An 18,547-nucleotide genomic window follows, 5' to 3' on the forward strand; every position below is an offset into this window, starting at 1 on the left:
CCCATCCTGCTTTGCGGCCGGGGCGCGCGACTAAGAGCGTTCCTCCAGCGCGCCGGGCAGGACCAAGGCGGAGCGCGGCGCCAGAGGACCGCGCCCCGAGGTTATGTAGGCGGCTCCCGGCGAAGTCTACTAAGTGTTGAGGAAGAGTCGAGGTGAGTTTCGGGCTCCGCCGCAGTTTGAAATTTGGGTGCACTACGGTTCACACGGGAAATGTATGCGGGTTCATTGGCGGCCCCTGAGAGCGCATCTGCCTCAGGAGCCGACAGGTAAACGGGGACGCCAGACCCTCGGAGCCGAGGGACCGAGCGCGGGCTTCCTCCCGGAGACGCCTGCGAGCAGGTTGAGGCCCCGAACGGGCGGGGGCCGAGGTGAAGCGATGCCCGCCCTCTCCAGGCTCCCAGGTGCGCGTTGTTAGGATTTGAGGGGCTCGTGAAGCCGGAGAGGGTCGCCGCGGACTGAAGTCTGAGAGACCTTATAAGTCGTATTAAGGGTTCGAACTTCAACCTGGGGTCCCTGGGAGCCAACATAGATACTGTTTTTAAAGGGGTTTCTAGTTGCAGTGTGAAGGTTGCTCTGGAGAGGCAAGCCTGGAGGCCCATCAGGAGGCTGCGGTGATGCAGGCGAGAAATGAGGGCGTCCTGCGTTTAGGAGTTGAAGTTGGGGGAAAGGTGACATATTGAGGCGTTTGAATTGCCGTGACCAAATTAGTTGTTAATACTTGTGGGTTTCTGGAAAAGAATTTCTAAGTTTCTGGGAATGTGGTTTCGGTTACTGAAGTGACGAATACAGGAGGAGGAGGAGTTTTGTTGGCGAACTGATACAGTTAGGTTTGTTTGTTTGTTTAAGTTATAATTTACATATCATAAAATCCGCGCTCACAGTGTTGGTTATTAGTATATTCCCAAGATTGTGGAACCGTCACTTCAGTTCAGTTGCTCAGTCGTGTCCGACTCTTTGTGACCCCATGGACTGCAGCCCTCCAGGCTTCCCTGCCTGTCACCAACTCCTGGAGGGTACTCAGACTCATGTCTGTCCAATTGGTGATGCCATCCAACCAGCTCATCCTCTGACGTCCCCTTCTCCTCCTACCTTCAATCTTTCCCAGCATCAGGGTCTTTTCCAGTGAGTCAGTCCTTCACATCAGATCGCCAAAGGATTGGAGTTTCAGCTTCAGCATCAGTCCTTCCAATGAATATTCAGGACTGATCTCCTTTAGGATGGACTGGTTGGATCTCCTGGCAGTCCAGGGGACTCTCAAGAGTCTTCTTCAACACCACAGTTCAAAAGCACAACTCTCACATCCATGCATGACTACTGGAAAAACCATATTTTTGACTAGATGGACCTTTGTTGGTAAAGTAATGTCTCCACTTTTTAATATGCTGTCTAGTTTGGTCATAGCTTTTCTTCAAAGGAGTAAGCTGTCTTTTAATTTCATGGCTGCAGGCACCATCTGCAGTGATTTTGGAGCCCAAGAAAATAAAGTCTCTCACTGTTTTCATTGTTTCCCCATCTGTTTGCCATGAAGTGATGGGACCAGATGCCATGATCTTAGTTTTCTGAATGTTGAGTTTTAAGCCAGCTTTTTCACTCTCCTCTTTCACTTTCATCAAGAGGCTCTTTAGTTAGTTGTTCTTCCTTTCTGCCATAAGGGTGGCCTCATCTGCATATCTGAGGTTATTGATATTTCTCCAGCAATCTTGATTCCAGCTTGTGCTTCATTCCACCTGATATTTCACATGATGTATTCTGCATATAAGTTAAATAAGCAAAGTGACAATATACAGCCTTGACGTCCTCCCTTCCCCATTTGGAAGCAGTCTGTTGTTCCATGTCCAGTTCTAACTGTTGCTTCTTGACCTGCATACAGATTTCTCAGGAGGCAGGTCAGGTGGTCTGGTATTCCTATCTCTCTAAGAATTTTCCAGTTTGTTGTGATCCACCCAGTTAAAGGCCTTGGCATAGTCAATAAAGCAGAAGTAGGTGTTTTTCTGGAACTCTCTTGCTTTTTTGATGATCCATGGATGTTGGCAATTTGATCTCTGGTTCCTCTGCCTTTTCTAAATCCAGCTTGTACATCTGGAAGTTCTCGGTTCATGTACTGTTTGAAGCCTAGTGTGAAGGATTTTGAGCATTACCTTGCTGGCATGTGAGATGAGTGCAATTGTGTGGTAGTTTGAGCATTCTTTGGTTATTGCTCTTCTTTGGGATCAAAATGAAAACTGACTTTTTCCATTCCTGTTGCCACTGCTGAGTTTTCCAAATTTGCTGGCATGTTGAGTGCAGCACTTTCACAGCATCATCTTTTAGGATTTGAAATAGCTTAGCTGGAATCCCATCACTTCCGCTAGCTTTGTTTGTAGTAATGCTTCCTAAGCTCACTTGACTTCACACTCTAGGATGTCTGGCTCTAGGTGAGTGACCAATGCCGTCTTGGTTATCCGGATCATCAAGACCTTTTTTTGTACAGTTTTTTGTATTCTTGCCACCTCTTCTTAGTATCTTCTGCTTCTATTAGGTCCTTACCGTTTCTGTCCTTTATTAAGCCCATCTTTGTATGAAATGTTCCCTTGGTGTCTCTAATTTTCTTGAAGAGATCTCTAGTCTTTCCCATTCTGTTGTTTTCCTCTATTATTTTTTTTTTTGTATTGTTTACTTAAGAAGGCTTTCTTCTCTCTCCTGGCTGTTCTTTGGAACTCTGCATTCAGATAGGTATTTCTTTCCTTTTCTCCTTTGCTTTTCGTTTTTCTTCTTTTCTCAGCTATTTGGAGGGCTCCTCAGACAACCGTTTTGCTTTTCTTTCTCTTGGGACTGTTTTGATCATGGCCTCCTGTACAGTGTCACTAACCTCTGTCCGTAGTTCTTTAGGCACTCTGTCAGATGTAATCCCTTGAATCTATTTGTCACTTTACCATATAATCATAAATTTGATTTAGGTCATACCTGAATGACCTAATGGTTTTTAGTACTTACTTTAAGTCTGAATTTTGCAGTAAGGACTTCATGGTCTGAGCTACTGTCAGCTCCAGGTCTTATTTTTGCTGACTGTTTAGAGCTTCTCCATCTTTGGCTGCAAAGATTATAATCAGTCTGATTTAGGTACTGACCATCTGGTGGTGTAGTGTGTAGTGTCGTCATCTGTGGTTCAGCCTCTATCTTTACTCTCCTGCCGCTTGCCTTTCACCACACCCTCTACTTTCTTGAGAGCACCTTTGAGCTTGAACTGATTCCCTCTCTGTTGCAAATGAAATCAGTTCCTTTGGAGGAAATTAGGAGTCAGTGCTTTCTGGCCTATTTCTACCCCAGGCAAAAATCTGTAAGCCAGGGCTGTAGAGCTGTGGGTAGAACAGTGGTGAATTGCTCTCTGAGTGACATTCCACTGCTACTGCTGAGCACTCTGTGGGAGAGGGAAGGCAGCAGCCTGGGGGCCACTCAGCTCGCCTCTGGTGTGGATCTGCCACATTGTGAGCTGGGATGAGCATGGTCAGGGCCGCAGTACTCTCAGAATACCCAGCCCAAGAGAGGGCCTCCGTCCCATGAGTTAGGGGCTGGGCAGAATACGGGAGCCCCGCTCTCCCTTGATCACACTCAGATGGTGTGTGTATGTGTGTGTTAGTCGATCAGTCCTGTCTGACTCTTTGCTACCCCATGGACTGTAGCCTGCCAGACTCCTCTGTCCATGGAATTTTCCAGGCAAGGGTACTGGAGTGGGTTGTCATTTCCTTCTCCAGGGGATCTTCCCGACCCAGGGATCGAACCTGGATCTCCTACATTGTGAGCAAATGCTGTACCATCTGAGCTACCAGGGAAACGGGCAACTAGGCTTTTCAGATTGCCTTCTTTCACTTAGTAATGTGCATTTAAGGTTCTTGTATTCGTGTGTCTGTCTCTTGGAGACAGTGATTTGCCCTGTGTCCTCTTTACGGATCCAAGAAAAGTTGTTGATTTTCAGTCAGTTCAGCTTTTTACTACTTGTCAGGACAGAGTGGTGACTTCTGATCTCCTTACATGTGGAACTAGAAACCAGAAGACCTGTTGCTGGTAGATAAGAAAGTAGTTGACCCTTGTCAATTAATCTTATATTTCCAACCTTGTCATAGTAATTTATTAGTTCGAGGAGGTTTTTTTGTTGTTGTTAATTCTTTGGTATTTTCTACATAGATAATTCATGTCATCTCTGTTTAAAGATTATTTTATTTCTTCCCTTTTGATCTGTGTAACTTTTATCTCCTTTTCTTGTCGTATTACCTAGGACTTCCAGTATGATGATGTGTGGGAGTGGTGGATAGACATTCTTACCTTCTTCCTGATCTTAGTGAGAAAGCATCTAATTTCTCCCATTAAGTATACTGTTAGCTGTATGGTTTTTCATTGTGATAAAATATATGTAATATAAACTTTACAATTTCAACCATTTTTAAGTGTACAGTTCAGTGACATTAAATGCTTTCACGTTGTTGTACAACCATCACCACAACCCACACACTATCCATTTTCAGAACTTTCTCATCATTCTGTTCTTTTGGGTACCTTGGAGTGAAGTTGCTGGATCATAGTAATTCTGTGTAATTTTTTTGAAGAATCTCAATACTGTCTTCTGCTGTGGCTGTACCATTTTGCATCCCTATCAGAGGTGCATAAGGATTCCAGTTTCTCCACATCCTTATAAAACTTATAATTTTAAAATATAGTAGCCATTCTAATGGGAAGGTAGTGATAGTTTATCACAGTTTTGATTTGCAGTTCTCTCCTGATTAATGATAGTCATCATTTTTCATGTGTTTATGGATTATTTGCTTATCTTTGGAGAAATGTCTATTCAAGTTCTTTGCCCATTACAAAAAGCTTTTTTCTTTTCCCATTTAAAAAATTTGGTTGTTTTTTGTTGTTGAGTTGTAGGAGTTCTCTATATATTCCGAATACCAGACTCTAATGGGATAAATGATTTCCAGGTATTTTCTCCTATTTTGTGGTTGTCTTTTCAGTTTTGTGATGGGTCCTTTGCACAAAAGTTTCTAATTTTAATGAAATCTAATTTAGCTGTATTTTGTTTTGTTGGTGATTTTGGTGTCATATCCAAGAAATCCTTGCCAGTCCCGAAGTTGTGCAGTTTGTGCGTCTGTCTTTATGCTGGTATCACGCTGTTGTTGATTACTGTAGCTTTGGACAAAGTTTTGAAATCAGGGAGTGTGAGACCTCCAACTTTATCCTTTTTCAAGGTGGTTTTGAATACTTTGGCGGGGCGGGGGAGTTCCTTTGATAATCCATATGGAAAACCATAAGATAGGATTTTCTATTTCTGTGAAAAAAAAAGTCACAGAGATTTTGATAGGGATTGCATAAATAAGTAGATCACTTTGGGTGGTGCAGGCCTGGTGTGCTACAATTCATGGGGTCGCAAGGAGTCGGGCACGACTGAGCGACTGAACTGAGCTGAGCATCTGACTAAAGCTTCCAGCCCATGGGTACGCCGTCTTTCTGTGTCTCGGTGTGTTCTTTTTCAATTGCTTTTAGCAATGATGCTTTACTTCTCAGTGTGTTAAGTCTTTCACTTTCTTGGTTAAATTTATTCCCAAGTACTTTAAATCTTTTTGATGTTATTTTAGTGGAATTGTTTTCTTCATTTCCTTTTAGGATTGTTCATTGTTAGTGTGTAGAAATACAACTGGTCTCTCTTTTTCTTTTCTTTGTTTATTGATGCTATACTCTTCTATTATTTCCTTTCTCCTGCTAGCTTTGGTTTAGTTGCTCTTCTTCTCTTATTTCCTTAAAGTGTAAGTTAGACTATCACTTTGATACTTTTCTTCTTTTTTAATGGAAACATTCATAGCTGTGAATTTCCCTCTTAGCACTGCTTTTGCTGCATCCCAGGGTTCTGGTGTGTGTGTGTTCATTGGTTTCGGTGTGCTTTCTAATTTTTCTTGTGATTTCCTTTTTGACCTGTTGGTTGTATGAGAGCATGTCGTTTAACTTCCACATATTGTGGATTTTCCAGTTTTCTTTATCCATTCACCCTTCAGTGGACATCTAGGTTGCTTCCGTGTCTTGACTATTGTAAATAGTGCTTCAGTGAACATTGGGGTACTTGTCTTTTTGAATTGTGTTTTTGTCAGTGTGTATGCCCACTAGTAGGATTGCTGGGTCATAGGATAGTTTTAGTCTTAGTTTTTTAAGTAATCTTCCTACTGTTCTCCATAGTGGCTGCATCAATTTACATTCCCACCAACCACATCCTCTCTGTCATTTACTGTTTGTAGATTATTTTGATGATGACCATTTTGACTGGTGTGAGATGATACCTCATTGTAGTTTTGATTTGCATTTCTTTAATAATGACTGACTGATGTTGAGCATCTTTTCATGTGTCGATCGGCCTTTAGTTGATTTTTTGTAGTGATACATTTTTGTGTACATTTTCGTAGTGATCATATGGGAAAGGAGTACATCAAGGCTGTATATTGTCACCCTCCTTATTTAACGTATATGCAGTGTACATCATGTGAAATACCAGGCTGGAGGAAGCAGAAGCTTCATTTCTGGGAGAAATATCAATAACCTCAGATATGCAGATGACACCTCCCTTATGGCAGAAAATGAAAAAGAACTAAAGAGCCTCCTTGTCCTTTTTCTGGGATTCCAATTCGTGTACATTGGATTGCTTGTTGGTGTTTGATGCCTTTTTTTCCTCGATGCCCTTTCTTTGAACAGTTTTCAGTTGCTGTTTTTGAGTTGTATGATCTTTTTCAGTGTTGATCTGCTGTTCATCCCAGACTGTGTGTTTTATATTTCAGATATTATTATCATCTCTAGAAGTTCCATTTAGGCCTTTTTATATTTTCCGTTTCTCTCATTATGGTCATATTCCCTCTACTTTCCTGAGTATATGAAGCATGTGCTTGTCTGATAATTCCTTTATATCTGTCACTTCTAGGTCAGTTGTTGATTGCTTTTTCTTATGGTCATAAGTCATATTTTCTTCTTTTTCACATGCCTGGTCTGTCCGCCCTTCATTGCCTGCTTGTGATAGTGGAGCGTTACCCTCCTTGCCAGCTAGCCTGATGCCAGCCTTTGTCATTGGAGGGGCTGAAGGAGAAAGGGCCTGTGTCTGGTGCTTTGCGCTTTGCTCATTCCTGTTCTGTGACATTGGCATAGCCCTAAAGAGCTTCTGTGGCACCTTCCAGGCACTGTCCTAGCGACCAACTCAGCAGCACTCGCCTGAGAGCCAGTGATGAGGCTCTTCATATATTTGAAAGGGGACAGGCACTGCCAGGCATGTTCCGCGGGTACCTGAGTTGGTCTCCTGGCAGCTTTCTGGTGAGTTCGTCAGCCCCTCCACCCTGGGGGCTTTGCAGAACTCTCTGCAGACAGCTTCCGGGCTGATTGTGTTGGCAGCGTCTCAGATGGTTCTCAGCCTGGTGAACTGCACCATCCCGTAAACTGCTGTCTCCCAGCTCTGAATCCTCTCTGCACCCTAGAGTATTTTGTACCTTTGGGTTCATTTTAGTCAGTTCCTGTAAATAGTTAATAGCTCTTTATGCTAAACTCCCCTTGTTTAAAATACCTTGTGGTTTCTGTCCCCTGACCAATAGACCTGCCCATTTCCTTATTGGATACTAGACATTATGTATTTATGTTGTTTTGTCGTATTCCTTCAAATAGTATTTATCTTGGTCTGGCATGCAGTTAAGTTTCTTGTCATCAGTTGATCCTTTAGAGAACTGCTCCTGAGCTGTGTTAGGGTGATCCAGAGCTGTCTGTGGTGTACAGATAATTTGGCCTCATTACTGAAGGTGAAGCCCTTCTGGGGATGCCAGGCAGTACTGTGTGAATGAGGGAGCCGTTCCCTGGTGGCTTGTGGGGGCACAGTTTATTCTCGTTTCTGTGTGAGCTCTGGAGGTTGTTCTGTCCGCTCCTCTCCAGGCATTCTTGTTCCAGCCTCCTCACAGTTTTTCTCACACAGCTGCAAACTTGTCTTTAGCTGAAGACTTGAGGGGGTGCTCTGTAGATCCTGGAGCTCTGTTTTCTTTACAGTCCCTGCTCCCCGATATTCTGTTCCACACATTCTAGCCACCTGGGCCTCCCTGACCTCCCGGGTGTCTCCTCCACTCACAGGACAGCTGGGTCTGTGTTTCCCTTCCCTGTAGCCTGGAGCCCACACCGGCTGTGGCTGGTCACAGAGCCCAGAGTTCCCTGGAGGTCCAGTGGGGAAGACTTGACACAGTCACTGCCATGGACCTGGGTTCACTCCCTGGTCAGGGAACTGAGATCCCTCGAGCTGCAGGGGTGCCCCACACGTGCCCTCCCACCCCAAACCACTGGGCCCCGTGTCTTGGTTTCCCTTCTCTCTTGGATCCTTGTCTTGCACTTTCCCATTGGCTGAAAACACATCACACCACCTCTTGCCTGGTTTTCTCATTGTTTAGGGGCCCCTCTTACTCTGTCTTGAATAAAGTGAGTAAAGCATACAAATGAAGCAGCCTGTCAGGAGCTTGATGAAATTTCAGGACAGCTAGGTGTCCTATCGCTCAGCTGATATTATTAACGCTCCCTTTTCCCTTCTTTTTAAACTAGTCACATGTGAATGGGACCAGCGAGATAGCACAGGCTGAGGGAGTGACACAGTGGCAGCTTGGTTCGTTCCTGCAGCAGATTTGCATTTCAGCATCTTCCTGTGCTGTGTCATTTGTGGGCTGAGGCTCCTGCGAAGATCAGTGTCTCCTCATAGGAGCCCAAGTGAGGAAACAACTGGTTATCGAGGCATTTGCACAGGCCTCCTCCTCGGCCTACTACGACTTCAGCAGTCTTTGGGCAGTGGGGACCTGGACCGACAAGGCCACCCACCTCAGGCCACTCTGGCTTTGGCCGGAGTGAGCCGGACTGGACTCATTCCTGGTCTCCTGGGGTCATTGCTGCTCCTGCCTGAGACCCTGTCCCTTGACCTGCGACTATGCTTTTATGCAGGCCCTGGGGAAGGCGTCTGGAAAGCCAGCCTCACAGGTAAGTGGACGTGTTTTCTAAGCTGGTATAGACAGGGGGTACGATCAGTGCCACTGCCCAGAGCCCTGGAGTTCCCGAGGAGGCGGACATCTCTCCCAGGCTGAGGAGCCTGGCCCAGTGCAGAAGCCTGTTCCTTTACTCAGTCATCTGGGAGGACCACGTTGGGTTCCTCTTGTGTGAGATGCTCGCACTTAAATGGGCTGAAGAGGCTGGAGCAACTAAAGCCCTGGTTCTGTCCAGCAGGCCGCTGACTGTCCTTCATCTCTTCACTCAGCCAGGCCGCGCTCAGGTGCTGCTGCGTTGGCCCCAGTGGCATGAGGCTGACCGTACAGCGGGTGTTGGATGTGACTGTGGGCAGGAGAAAGTGAGCAGGGTGGAGGAGACGGTGGTGGGGCAAAGCCTGCTGCTGAGTGGGGTGCGTGGTGGGTGGCGTCTGGGCAGAGGCTCGAGTTAAGGGAGGGACAGGCCCTGCGGTCTGGGGGTAGGAGCAGAGCAGAGGCCCTGACGCAGGAGCCCCGGGACAGCTGTGTGGAGACCGTCAGTATGAAACCCTCTAGTGTCTGTAGAGAAGCCCCAGGCTGGTCCCGGGGGGGAAGCACTCAGGTACTCAGAGTTTTCAGAAAATAGCATCGCTCACCTGGCCCAGAGTCCCCAGAGAGGAAAGAGGCTCAGAGTTGGCCGCCTGCAGGCCCCAAGGCCCCTTCTCTAGGAGCGAGGTGGGGAACCTCAGCTCAGGACAGGTGCTGCCGCTCTCTGAGGGGCCGCAGGACAGCCCATAGGGCACAGCATTGCTGCGTCCTTGCCCTGCGCCGTCTTCACCTTTAGGACTGGGGTGATGAGAACAAATACTCTAGGTTTCAAACAGGATACAGAGATCTTCAGTCCCAAAGACTTGGTTGGGCAGAGAGGATGGTCTGTTTCCTTCTGATCGTCTCTCATTGGCTTGCTTTTCTCTTGCTTTTTAGCTCAGAGATGTCCATGCACAGCCTGCTAGTCAGACCAGCTTGCCTAGTTACCCACCAGAGCCTCCAGCTCTCTACTTCAGTGACGCCTTCCAGGTAACAGACAGACTGCTCCCGGCTATGGAACTGCTCCCAGCAGACCGGTCCTGCTGCAGACTCGAGGCACCTGCTCAAAGGACTGGAGCGCTGCCCTGGGGCCCGCAACGCAGAGGGGAGCTTGCAGAGCTGAGTCTGCCTCCTCTACCAGCACTCTTGGGGGCTGGGCAGGGGCAGCTGCCCAGAGGCAGAGAACCCAGCAGAGCCGCAGGTAATCTTGTGGGGTTGGGGAGACTGAGCTCTGGGGGCTTGGGAGCTGTGGAGGCAGTGGGACCTGAGGGTGGAGATCCCTGAGAGGGAGGAGGCCAGAGAGGCAGAAGGTGCGTATGGAGCACAGCTGGGTCTTCGGCAGTTTCATGGTGCCAGGAAGAGTTGAGAGCCTGCCAGGAGGAACAGCCCAAAAAATGCCAGTCTCTCCGCTCAGACCTTGGGTGGCCGGCCCCCTCCACTGCCCCCTGGAGGGAGACCCCGTCCCGGCCTCTCCTGTCTGTGACACATAGCGCCTGACTCTGCGTCTAGTCGCTACGTACCCTGATAAATGGGACAGAAAGGAAAAAGTGAGAGACCCACAGAAGACTAAGATGCTGGAGTTGGCGGACATAGAGTTTAAAATAACTGATTAACATTGAAACAGGCAAGATGGAGAGTTTCACAGAGAATTAGAATTCATAAAAGATTGAAAATTCTAAAAGAGAAAAAGTACAATAACAAATTTAAAATTCAGTTAGGTGGATTTAAAAGTAGATGAGAGACAGCTGAAGAAAGGACCAGTGAGCTGAAAGATAAATCAGTAGAAAATCTCTCTGCAGACCCTGCCATGACCGGCTCCTACTGCCCACACTGTCCTGGACTCTGAACCCTTCTGGAGACCCGCTGGATCGGGGGAGAGCCTGCTGAGGAGGCGTTCTGTGCTTGGGAGAGACTGAGGGGGCTTGGGGGTTTGGGGGACGCTCTTCACTCAGCCTTGTTGGAAATGTTACCAGCTTACTGGGAGTCTAGTCAGTAGAGCTCCGTGACTCTAGTTAAATCTTTCAGGGCCTCAGGCATCAGGAACCTGAGCCTGTTTGTTCATGGGCTCAGGCTAAAGGCATGCCAGTCTTCACAGCACACACCCTGGAAAATGCCTCTGGTAGGATGAGGAGCCAGGGGAGGCTTGTCTGTGACGTGCAGAAGGTGCGCACGTTGGCACTCAGGCCGGTGGGCCATGGAGCCCAGGTGTGGCCTGTGGCAGTGGCACAGTGGGCACTGGCGTAGCTGGGTGAGGGGGCAGGGTGGGGCTGTGCTGAGCGTGACTCTGAAACTGTTGTGGATTATAGCAATTCATGCACATGCAGTTCTGAGAAACTTTCCATCCTGGGTTAATGGTTTCCTTATAATGAACAGAAATAAATTCATGAGGGACGGTGAGCTAAGGTGGGGTCATGGGCCAAGGCCAGTGGCTGAGCTGAGTGATGACTGCTGACCTACACCGTCTGTTGGACCCTGATTAGAGTGGTGTCCCAATAGAGACACTGACCATCTCGGGTAAAAGACGGAAGCCTTCGTCCTCCAGAATGCTGGCTTGGGGCCAGCGAATACCCCTCTTGAGGGGAGTGAAGGATCCACGTCAGATCTGGCTGAGGGCAGGCGCAACAGCCACTGGCTCCTGGGAGCTTCTGATCGGTTCAGGCCGAGTGTCCAGAAGCCGCCTGGACGCCCTGCAGTGTCCCCTGTGCTTCAGGACAGGAGGCCTTGCCGGGTTCTTTCGGGGGGGCTCCGTGAGGAGGGGACGTTCTCTCGTGTGGGAGGTGGGGCAGGCGAGCTCAGGGCCTCTACCATTCAGGCATCTTTCAGGGATGAGACAGACGAGGTCCCTGCTCCTGTGCAGCTTATGTTCTGTTAATAGTGCAGAGGCTGGCCTTCAGTGAGTGTAAGCAGGTAAGAGCAAACACACTGAAAGAAAAGCAGTGATAAGGGTCATGGAAAAGGTGACAGTGGGGCCATGCTGGTGGAGGGTCAGGTCGGGGAGGGCGGCCTCCCTGGGGCGGGGCCGTGAGTGGAACCTGGGCAGCCCTGGGGGCAAAGTGGGGCCCTGAGCTCACATCGCCTAGCCCCGGTAGGCGCCTGCTTTCCCCTAAAGGACAGGAGGAACCCATGACAGAGTCTAAGGGGAATAGGGTGATCTGATGACAAGATGCGTGGGTGCTGTGTGGAGACTGGACTGTGGGGAGAGTTTCTGGGAGCGGGGAGACCAGTGGGCGCGTTTGCTTGTGTTCAGGGAAGGGCAGGCACGGGCGCTGCAGAACCAGAGCGGGTGGAGCCGAGGGAAGGCAGGGACTCAGGTGAGCCTGAGGCGTCTGGGCAGGCGAGGGCCATCGTGGGAGGGGGCACCCCCACTGTGTGTGTTAGAGGGTCCCAGACTCTCAGAGTACCCCTAGTTAAGGTCAGTAAATATTTTAAGGGACCCACAGGCCAAAGAAGTAACATTTTTAAATAGTTAAGTCCATACAGTTTAAGTATAGTATTTATATCCTAACAACTTATAATAGACATTTGGAAAATAATGTAAACGTAATTTTTTTTCATTGCATTTTTAAGTAACCGTAATTACTTAGGAGTGGAACGTTTGCCTTTCAGGCTCTTCTTGAATTTTGGAATCAGACTGGACATGCTTACCCTTGTTGCCTTTTCCATATTGACTTACGCAGTAATTGCCTTTACTGTAACTGCCAGAAACCTAGCTTTGCAGACATGAAACCACACAAAGCAACGTAGCAAGATGTCATGTTGAAGCGCCGGAGTGTTGAGATGTCTAGTATCACTGTTTCCCCAAAAGTAAAACGCATCCTGTTGTGCCTGCAGGTCGCTGCGGGCGCCTCCGTGCCCTGTTGCCTCGTGCGCTTCTTGTCCCTGGGCCTGAGGACCTTCGTCTCCTGGGCCACATGCTGGTGTGCAGGTCACGCCCCTCCACCCCCAAGTTCTTGGGGGCACTCACTGGGTCTTTTTTTTTTGGCCGCATGTCTTAGTTAGCATGCAGGATCTTTTCGTTTCGGCACGTGGGATCTTGTTTAGGGATCCACCCGGGACCTCTACGTGGGGAGCGTGGAGTTTTAGCCACTACACCACCAGGGAAGTGGTGGTTTAGGATAGGATGAAGCTTTAAGATGTGAGATGATCTTTTTGTTCTATCTGTTGATCCTTAAGACAAAGTTAAGAGGAAAACAGTGATGGATTTATCCCCGTTTTATTTAGAGTCGAAGATATTGAGGTTCAGAGTGGTCAAAGGTGCAGTGGGTGAGACTGGACTGGGCCCCACACCCCTGACTCTTGGCTGGGCTCTTCCCGGGCTGAGCTGCCTGCCTCTCTTGTGGGCCTAACTTAGGGCCGCTGGTGTGGCAGCAGAGTTGGGCACTTGGTGCAAGTGAGGCCATAGTCGGGACCTTTTCTCTGGCAGGTTGGTGAGGGAGGGCAGCTCCTTGGCACGTACGGGGCAGTGTTTGGTTGATGGGGTGCCTGTGTCCCTGAAAACTGGGCGGGGGGTCCAGGTACCCTCTGTGTGAGCCACGGCTGTGCCACCTACTGGTTTATTCCCGTGCTCCCCTCAAAGATGTGCACCTGTGTGTCCACGGAAGAAATCCATGGAAGGCAGGCACCTATTCTGGATGCATTGATGGACTTGGTTAGTGGTTAGAATCTTGATTTTGATCCTCTTGCAGTCTTAAACTGTTTAAAAAAATTTTAAACAGGAGAGTCAGCAGTCCAACCTTAGCAAAAGGCTGCAGGGGGCGGGTCCTGGCAGCCTGAGGGCAAGGCCACGTGACCCTGCGTTGTAGATGCCGTTTCAAGCTGACTAGCACTCCTGCTGACTGCCAGAGCTGTCCATCAGCATGTTCTCATTACTTCAGGGGGTTCTGGTCTTGGTTTACTTTGAGTTGTTTTTTAATCCCCCGTGTCCTCCTTCATGACACTTCTGTGATTTTGACCTTGGTCCTTGAAGACTGCTCTTCTCAGACTACTCCTGCTCCCTGAACCCCAGTCCCCTGTGGCCCTGCACACACAAACCCCACACGCCCGCCACAGCAAGGCCTTTCCATTCCAGGGAGGGACCCAGCCTTCCTACTTGCAGGGCTGTTGTTGGAGACCACAGCCTCTCCCTAACGGGGCAGAGCCCCCATTGATGGGGTGATGGGCTAAATAATGCCACCCTGCCTCTGATACATCCATGTCCTAATCCCTGGAAACATCACACAGCCAAAAAGGATCTCATAATACGGAGATGGTCCCAGATTATTTGGGAGGACCCTACACTCACTCACCTACTTCTCTGAGGAGGAAGAACCGACACAGAAGGCAGTGAACTGATGCAGCCACAGCCAAGGACACCAGGAGCCTCCAGAAGCTGAAGAGGGCGAAAGGGCCTCCCAGAACCTCCGGAGGGTGTGCAGCCTGTGACACTTGATTTCAGCTCAGTGAAGTGATTTGGATCTCTGACCTCTGAAATTATTAGACAATAAGTTTCTATAGTTTTAAGCCATCAAGTTTGTGGTGACTTGTTGCAGTAGCCACAGGAAGTGAATACAAATGGGAAGGAAAGCAAAGGATTCCAAGAAGAAATGACTGGACCCAAGGCCTGACCCTGATCTGCTGCCTTTCCGTGTTCTTGTGACCTGCTCCTGGACACACAGGCTCTCCATTGCTAGCAGTTAAGGTGGGCTCTGCAGCCCCTGCCCCTTCCTGGTGCCCACCACCCTGAAGCCCCCACAGGGAAAGGTCGGGAAGTGGGGCTGGAGTTGGGGAGAGAGGGGTTTCTGGAACAGAGCCACCGCCATGGGCTCCATTCGCAACAGGCACAGTTGAGCTTTGTGCTGGCGCCAAGGTCACCTCAGATCCTGCAGCCGGAATGTTGCTGGGGCCCTGCCCTTCAGGGCACCTGCTCCCCATCCCTGGGAGAGCAACATGTGCAAAAGCCAAAGAGCCTTTGGCTGTATTGAATGACTTTTTAAAATCAAGTGCAAATATCATCAGGTGCTTTTTACAGAAGCAAGGACCTGTGCCTCTCAAAATAAACACATGCCAGTCACCCACCTGCTGAGAAAGGCACACAGGCAGGGCTATTGTTCCACGTCCTCCAGGTGATGCCCTGGGAAAGGGCACAGCTGCCTGAACCTTTAAAACCCCAGGTGGGATGAACATTCCTGTGTAGAGCTGTAGCAGCTCCCGCTTGTGTTTCGCTTTGTATTAATTTAAGCAGCCAAAGGAGAAAATTGGTACTGAAGAATACCAGTTCTTGGCAGAATTCTTTGTGAAAGGTTTCAGGTGAGTGTGCCCGGTGCCCCAAGGGCTGGGTGACTTGTGGCCCATAGGTGGACGCCCGACCGTGAGAACCCTAGCCAGTCCCGTGGAGGGAGTGTCTGGAGCACGAAGGGCAGTGAGCTGGCACTGCACTGCCAGGGGTTTCCTGGGCTGGCGACCCTCGTGGAGCTCATCTACTGGTGGGTGAGGGGTGAGGAGATCTAGGGCCCATTACGTGGACCTAAGCATCTGGCTCTCGCCCTCGTCTGTTTCTGTCCAGCTGGGCTCAGGGAGGAAAGGGTGCCCAGTCTGCTGCTCCAGCCCACTTGTGGCTCTACCTCTTGCTCCAGGATGAGGGGCACCAGGCTGATGGGGCTGCTGCTCGCCCTCGCTGGTCTGCTGCAGCTGGGCTTGTCCCTGAAGATAGCAGCCTTCAACATCCGCACCTTTGGGGAGACCAAGATGTCCAATGCTACGCTCGCCAGCTACATTGTTCGGGTAGGTCCAGATCTGTCCCCAGGGCCCTCAGGGTGGGGAAGCTGGAAGTGGGCCATCTAACAGGCCCTGGGAATCCTGGGCCGGTGGTCAGTCCTGAGGGTGACTGGCAGCGGTGGTAATGGGGGGGCATCAAGGTCTCAGCCCACCTGTCAGTCAGGGGGACGAGCCCTTGTTATTGCCATGCTGTTCATGGCTGGTATTAGGGTCCCAGGCTAGGCTGTGACAGGGAGTGTCCGGGGTGGGGGCAGCAGCTCAGCCCCGGGACCCACAGCAGGCAGGCTCGGACACATGGGTCTCCGCCTGCCTGCTCAGCAACATTCTGGCCTTGTCCCCAGATCGTGCGTCGTTACGACATCGTCCTCATCCAGGAGGTCAGAGACAGCCACCTGGTGGCTGTGGGGAAGCTCCTGGACTATCTCAACCAGTGGGTGAAGTGGGGTCCCAGGAGGCCGGGGGGGGGGGGGAGGGGGACGATGGCAACTGTCTCTTCCCGGGCACGGTGCCAGGTCAGCCTGGCCGCAGGGACACAGGTGTTGGGTAGGTCCCTGGGACTTGCCCTACCACCAACTTCTGACTGGAACCTTTGTCTCCTCAATCCAGGGATGACCCAAACACCTACCACTATGTGGTCAGTGAGCCGCTGGGCCGCAACAGCTACAAGGAGCGCTACCTCTTTCTGTTCAGGTAACATTGCAGGCTTCCGCCTCACGAGCACACGGGAGGCTGCAATGTCGCCTAGAGCCCGTGGGCCCTCCCCTCAGGTTTGAGGGCAAGAACTGGGGCCCCCAGAGCAGGGGTCTGAGCTGGGCTGTGCCCCTTGAGGCCTCAGCCCATGCAGAGGCAGCAGGCCTTGGTGGGAGCTCTGTGCCAGTGGGTCTGCGTGGTGCCTGAGCCCAGGCTGACCACCCTCCGGCCTGGCCTTCTGCAGACCCAACAAGGTGTCCGTGCTGGACACCTACCAGTACGACGACGGCTGCGAGTCCTGCGGGAACGACAGCTTCAGCCGGGAGCCCGCTGTGGTCAAGTTCTCATCCCCCTCCACCAGTGAGTGCGCCCACCCCGGACACGCTGGTCTTGTGCTGCACCCCACAGCCCCTTTGGTCTTACACTGAAGTTACTTAGGAAGACGTCCACACTTGGGGGGTGTCTCAGTTGTCCTCTACCCCAGCCAACATCCGCTCTGCTGTCTCCACAGAGGTCAAGGAATTTGCCATTGTTGCCCTGCACTCGGCCCCATCGGACGCAGTGGCTGAGATTAATTCTCTCTACGATGTCTACCTGGATGTCCAGAAGAAGTGGCACTTGAACGTGAGCCCTCCCCGCTGCCCCCGCCTTGGGCTCTGGGGGCCTCCATCGTGCATCGTGCCCTGGGCCAACCCATGGCTGTCTCCTGGCAGGATGTCATGTTGATGGGCGATTTCAATGCTGACTGCAGCTACGTGACCTCCTCGCAGTGGTCATCCATCCGCCTGCGTACGAGCTCCACCTTCCAGTGGCTGATTCCTGACAGTGCCGACACCACGGCTACGTCCACGAACTGCGCCTATGACAGGTGAGCGGGGTGCCTCTGCGACTAGCTTCAGAAGTGCTTCCCAAGACCGGACACTCACCCTCCTGACTTAGGAAAGGCATTTCTTAGTTTTGGGTTGGAGCACATTTAGGGAGAATACGACACTGGCAGATAATGGAGGTTGGTCAGCGGTGTGCAGTTTGGGGCAACATTGAGCCGGGGCCCAACCAACTCCACAGTGGCATTTAAGCGTGGTTGGTGTTGTGTGACAAGTGCAGATTGTCACACCCTGGGCTCTTGTGTCTGCTACTGTAGGATCGTGGTCGCAGGGTCTCTGCTCCAGAGTTCTGTGGTTCCTGGCTCGGCCGCTCCCTTTGACTTCCAAGCTGCATACAGACTGAGCAATGAGATGGTAAGTATCTTTCCTGGACACACTGCTTTTTTTGTTGACTTGAGAAAACCAATGGCTCTGGGCCAGTCCTGACCCACCTCAGGCGCACGACCATAGACGACTAGGTGTCTGGGGTCCCTGCGCTCACTGCTGTCTTCCCACAGGCCCTGGCCATCAGTGACCATTACCCGGTGGAGGTGACGCTGACATAAGTCCCTTCTGGGGTCCGGAACCTCTGCCCCACGCTGGGAGCTGAAGACAACAACTGACCCGTCACAGTTAAGAGCGGAGGGCGGAGCTTAAGGAACCCAGTGCCGTTCGTCCCCGTGTGCCCTCAACCACCCCACAGCAGCTGGAATTTGAGGAGAGGGATGGAAGGTAGGCTTTTCCTCACCTGGCCCACTTCCATTGTAAGTGTGGCGGTCGTGTCACCAGAGCACCCCACTTTCTCAGTCTGGAAAGAAAGTCTAAAACTAAGAAATGCCTTTTAATTTAAATAAAGCTCAAAAGGGGGTGTTGTCATTCACGCACCCAGTCGTTCCCGTGTGTGTCCCTACTCCCTAGTGACTGGCTGCAGGCCGCCTTGCCCCACGGTTGCGTCTGTCCCCTTGTCTGCGGCCATCAGTGTCGCTCCAGGGCCTTGACAAGCAGCTGGTTCAGGCGTCCAACCATGGGTCGAGGGTCGTCGATGAGTCCCGCTGTGATCATGGCGTTCTCGTAGATCTGAAAGGCAGGGCAGCACCTTGTCAGTGGGAGGGGGAGCAAGGCCTGGGTCCAACCCAGGGACCTCAAATGCAAAGAGAAGAAGGGAAGAGAGTTGTT

General features: G+C 50.5%; 2 protein-coding genes across 11 annotated transcripts in view; one reads left to right on the top strand and one right to left on the bottom strand.

The window, feature by feature from the left end:
* On the top strand, window positions 1-18,255 carry DNASE1 (deoxyribonuclease 1). Of its 10 annotated transcripts, none has more exons than XM_070779548.1 (12): window positions 1-152; window positions 8,572-8,997; window positions 9,963-10,266; window positions 10,865-15,350; window positions 15,677-15,824; window positions 16,160-16,252; window positions 16,425-16,508; window positions 16,753-16,868; window positions 17,020-17,132; window positions 17,222-17,376; window positions 17,650-17,746; window positions 17,890-18,255. In XM_070779548.1, exons 5-12 carry the CDS (start codon window positions 15,796-15,798, stop codon window positions 17,935-17,937), a joined length of 735 nt encoding a protein of 244 aa, XP_070635649.1. In that variant the 5' UTR covers window positions 1-152; window positions 8,572-8,997; window positions 9,963-10,266; window positions 10,865-15,350; window positions 15,677-15,795; the 3' UTR covers window positions 17,938-18,255. The 10 variants fall into 10 exon arrangements, with proteins under 10 accessions (XP_070635649.1, XP_019843176.2, XP_070635644.1 ...); XM_019987617.2 differs by having other exon boundaries at window positions 16,160-16,248; XM_070779543.1 differs by having other exon boundaries at window positions 10,865-14,742; window positions 16,160-16,248.
* TRAP1 (TNF receptor associated protein 1) overlaps window positions 18,194-18,547 on the bottom strand; it is a 49,058-nt gene continuing 48,704 nt past the window's right edge. The window contains exon 18 of the mRNA XM_019987611.2: window positions 18,194-18,448. Within this exon, the coding sequence (XP_019843170.1) occupies window positions 18,347-18,448 (102 nt within the window). The 3' untranslated portion in view covers window positions 18,194-18,346. The remainder of the gene's footprint in view (window positions 18,449-18,547) is intronic.

Source organism: Bos indicus, chromosome 25, assembly GCF_029378745.1.
Source record: "Bos indicus isolate NIAB-ARS_2022 breed Sahiwal x Tharparkar chromosome 25, NIAB-ARS_B.indTharparkar_mat_pri_1.0, whole genome shotgun sequence".
NCBI classification, from domain to species: Eukaryota; Metazoa; Chordata; class Mammalia; order Artiodactyla; family Bovidae; genus Bos; species Bos indicus.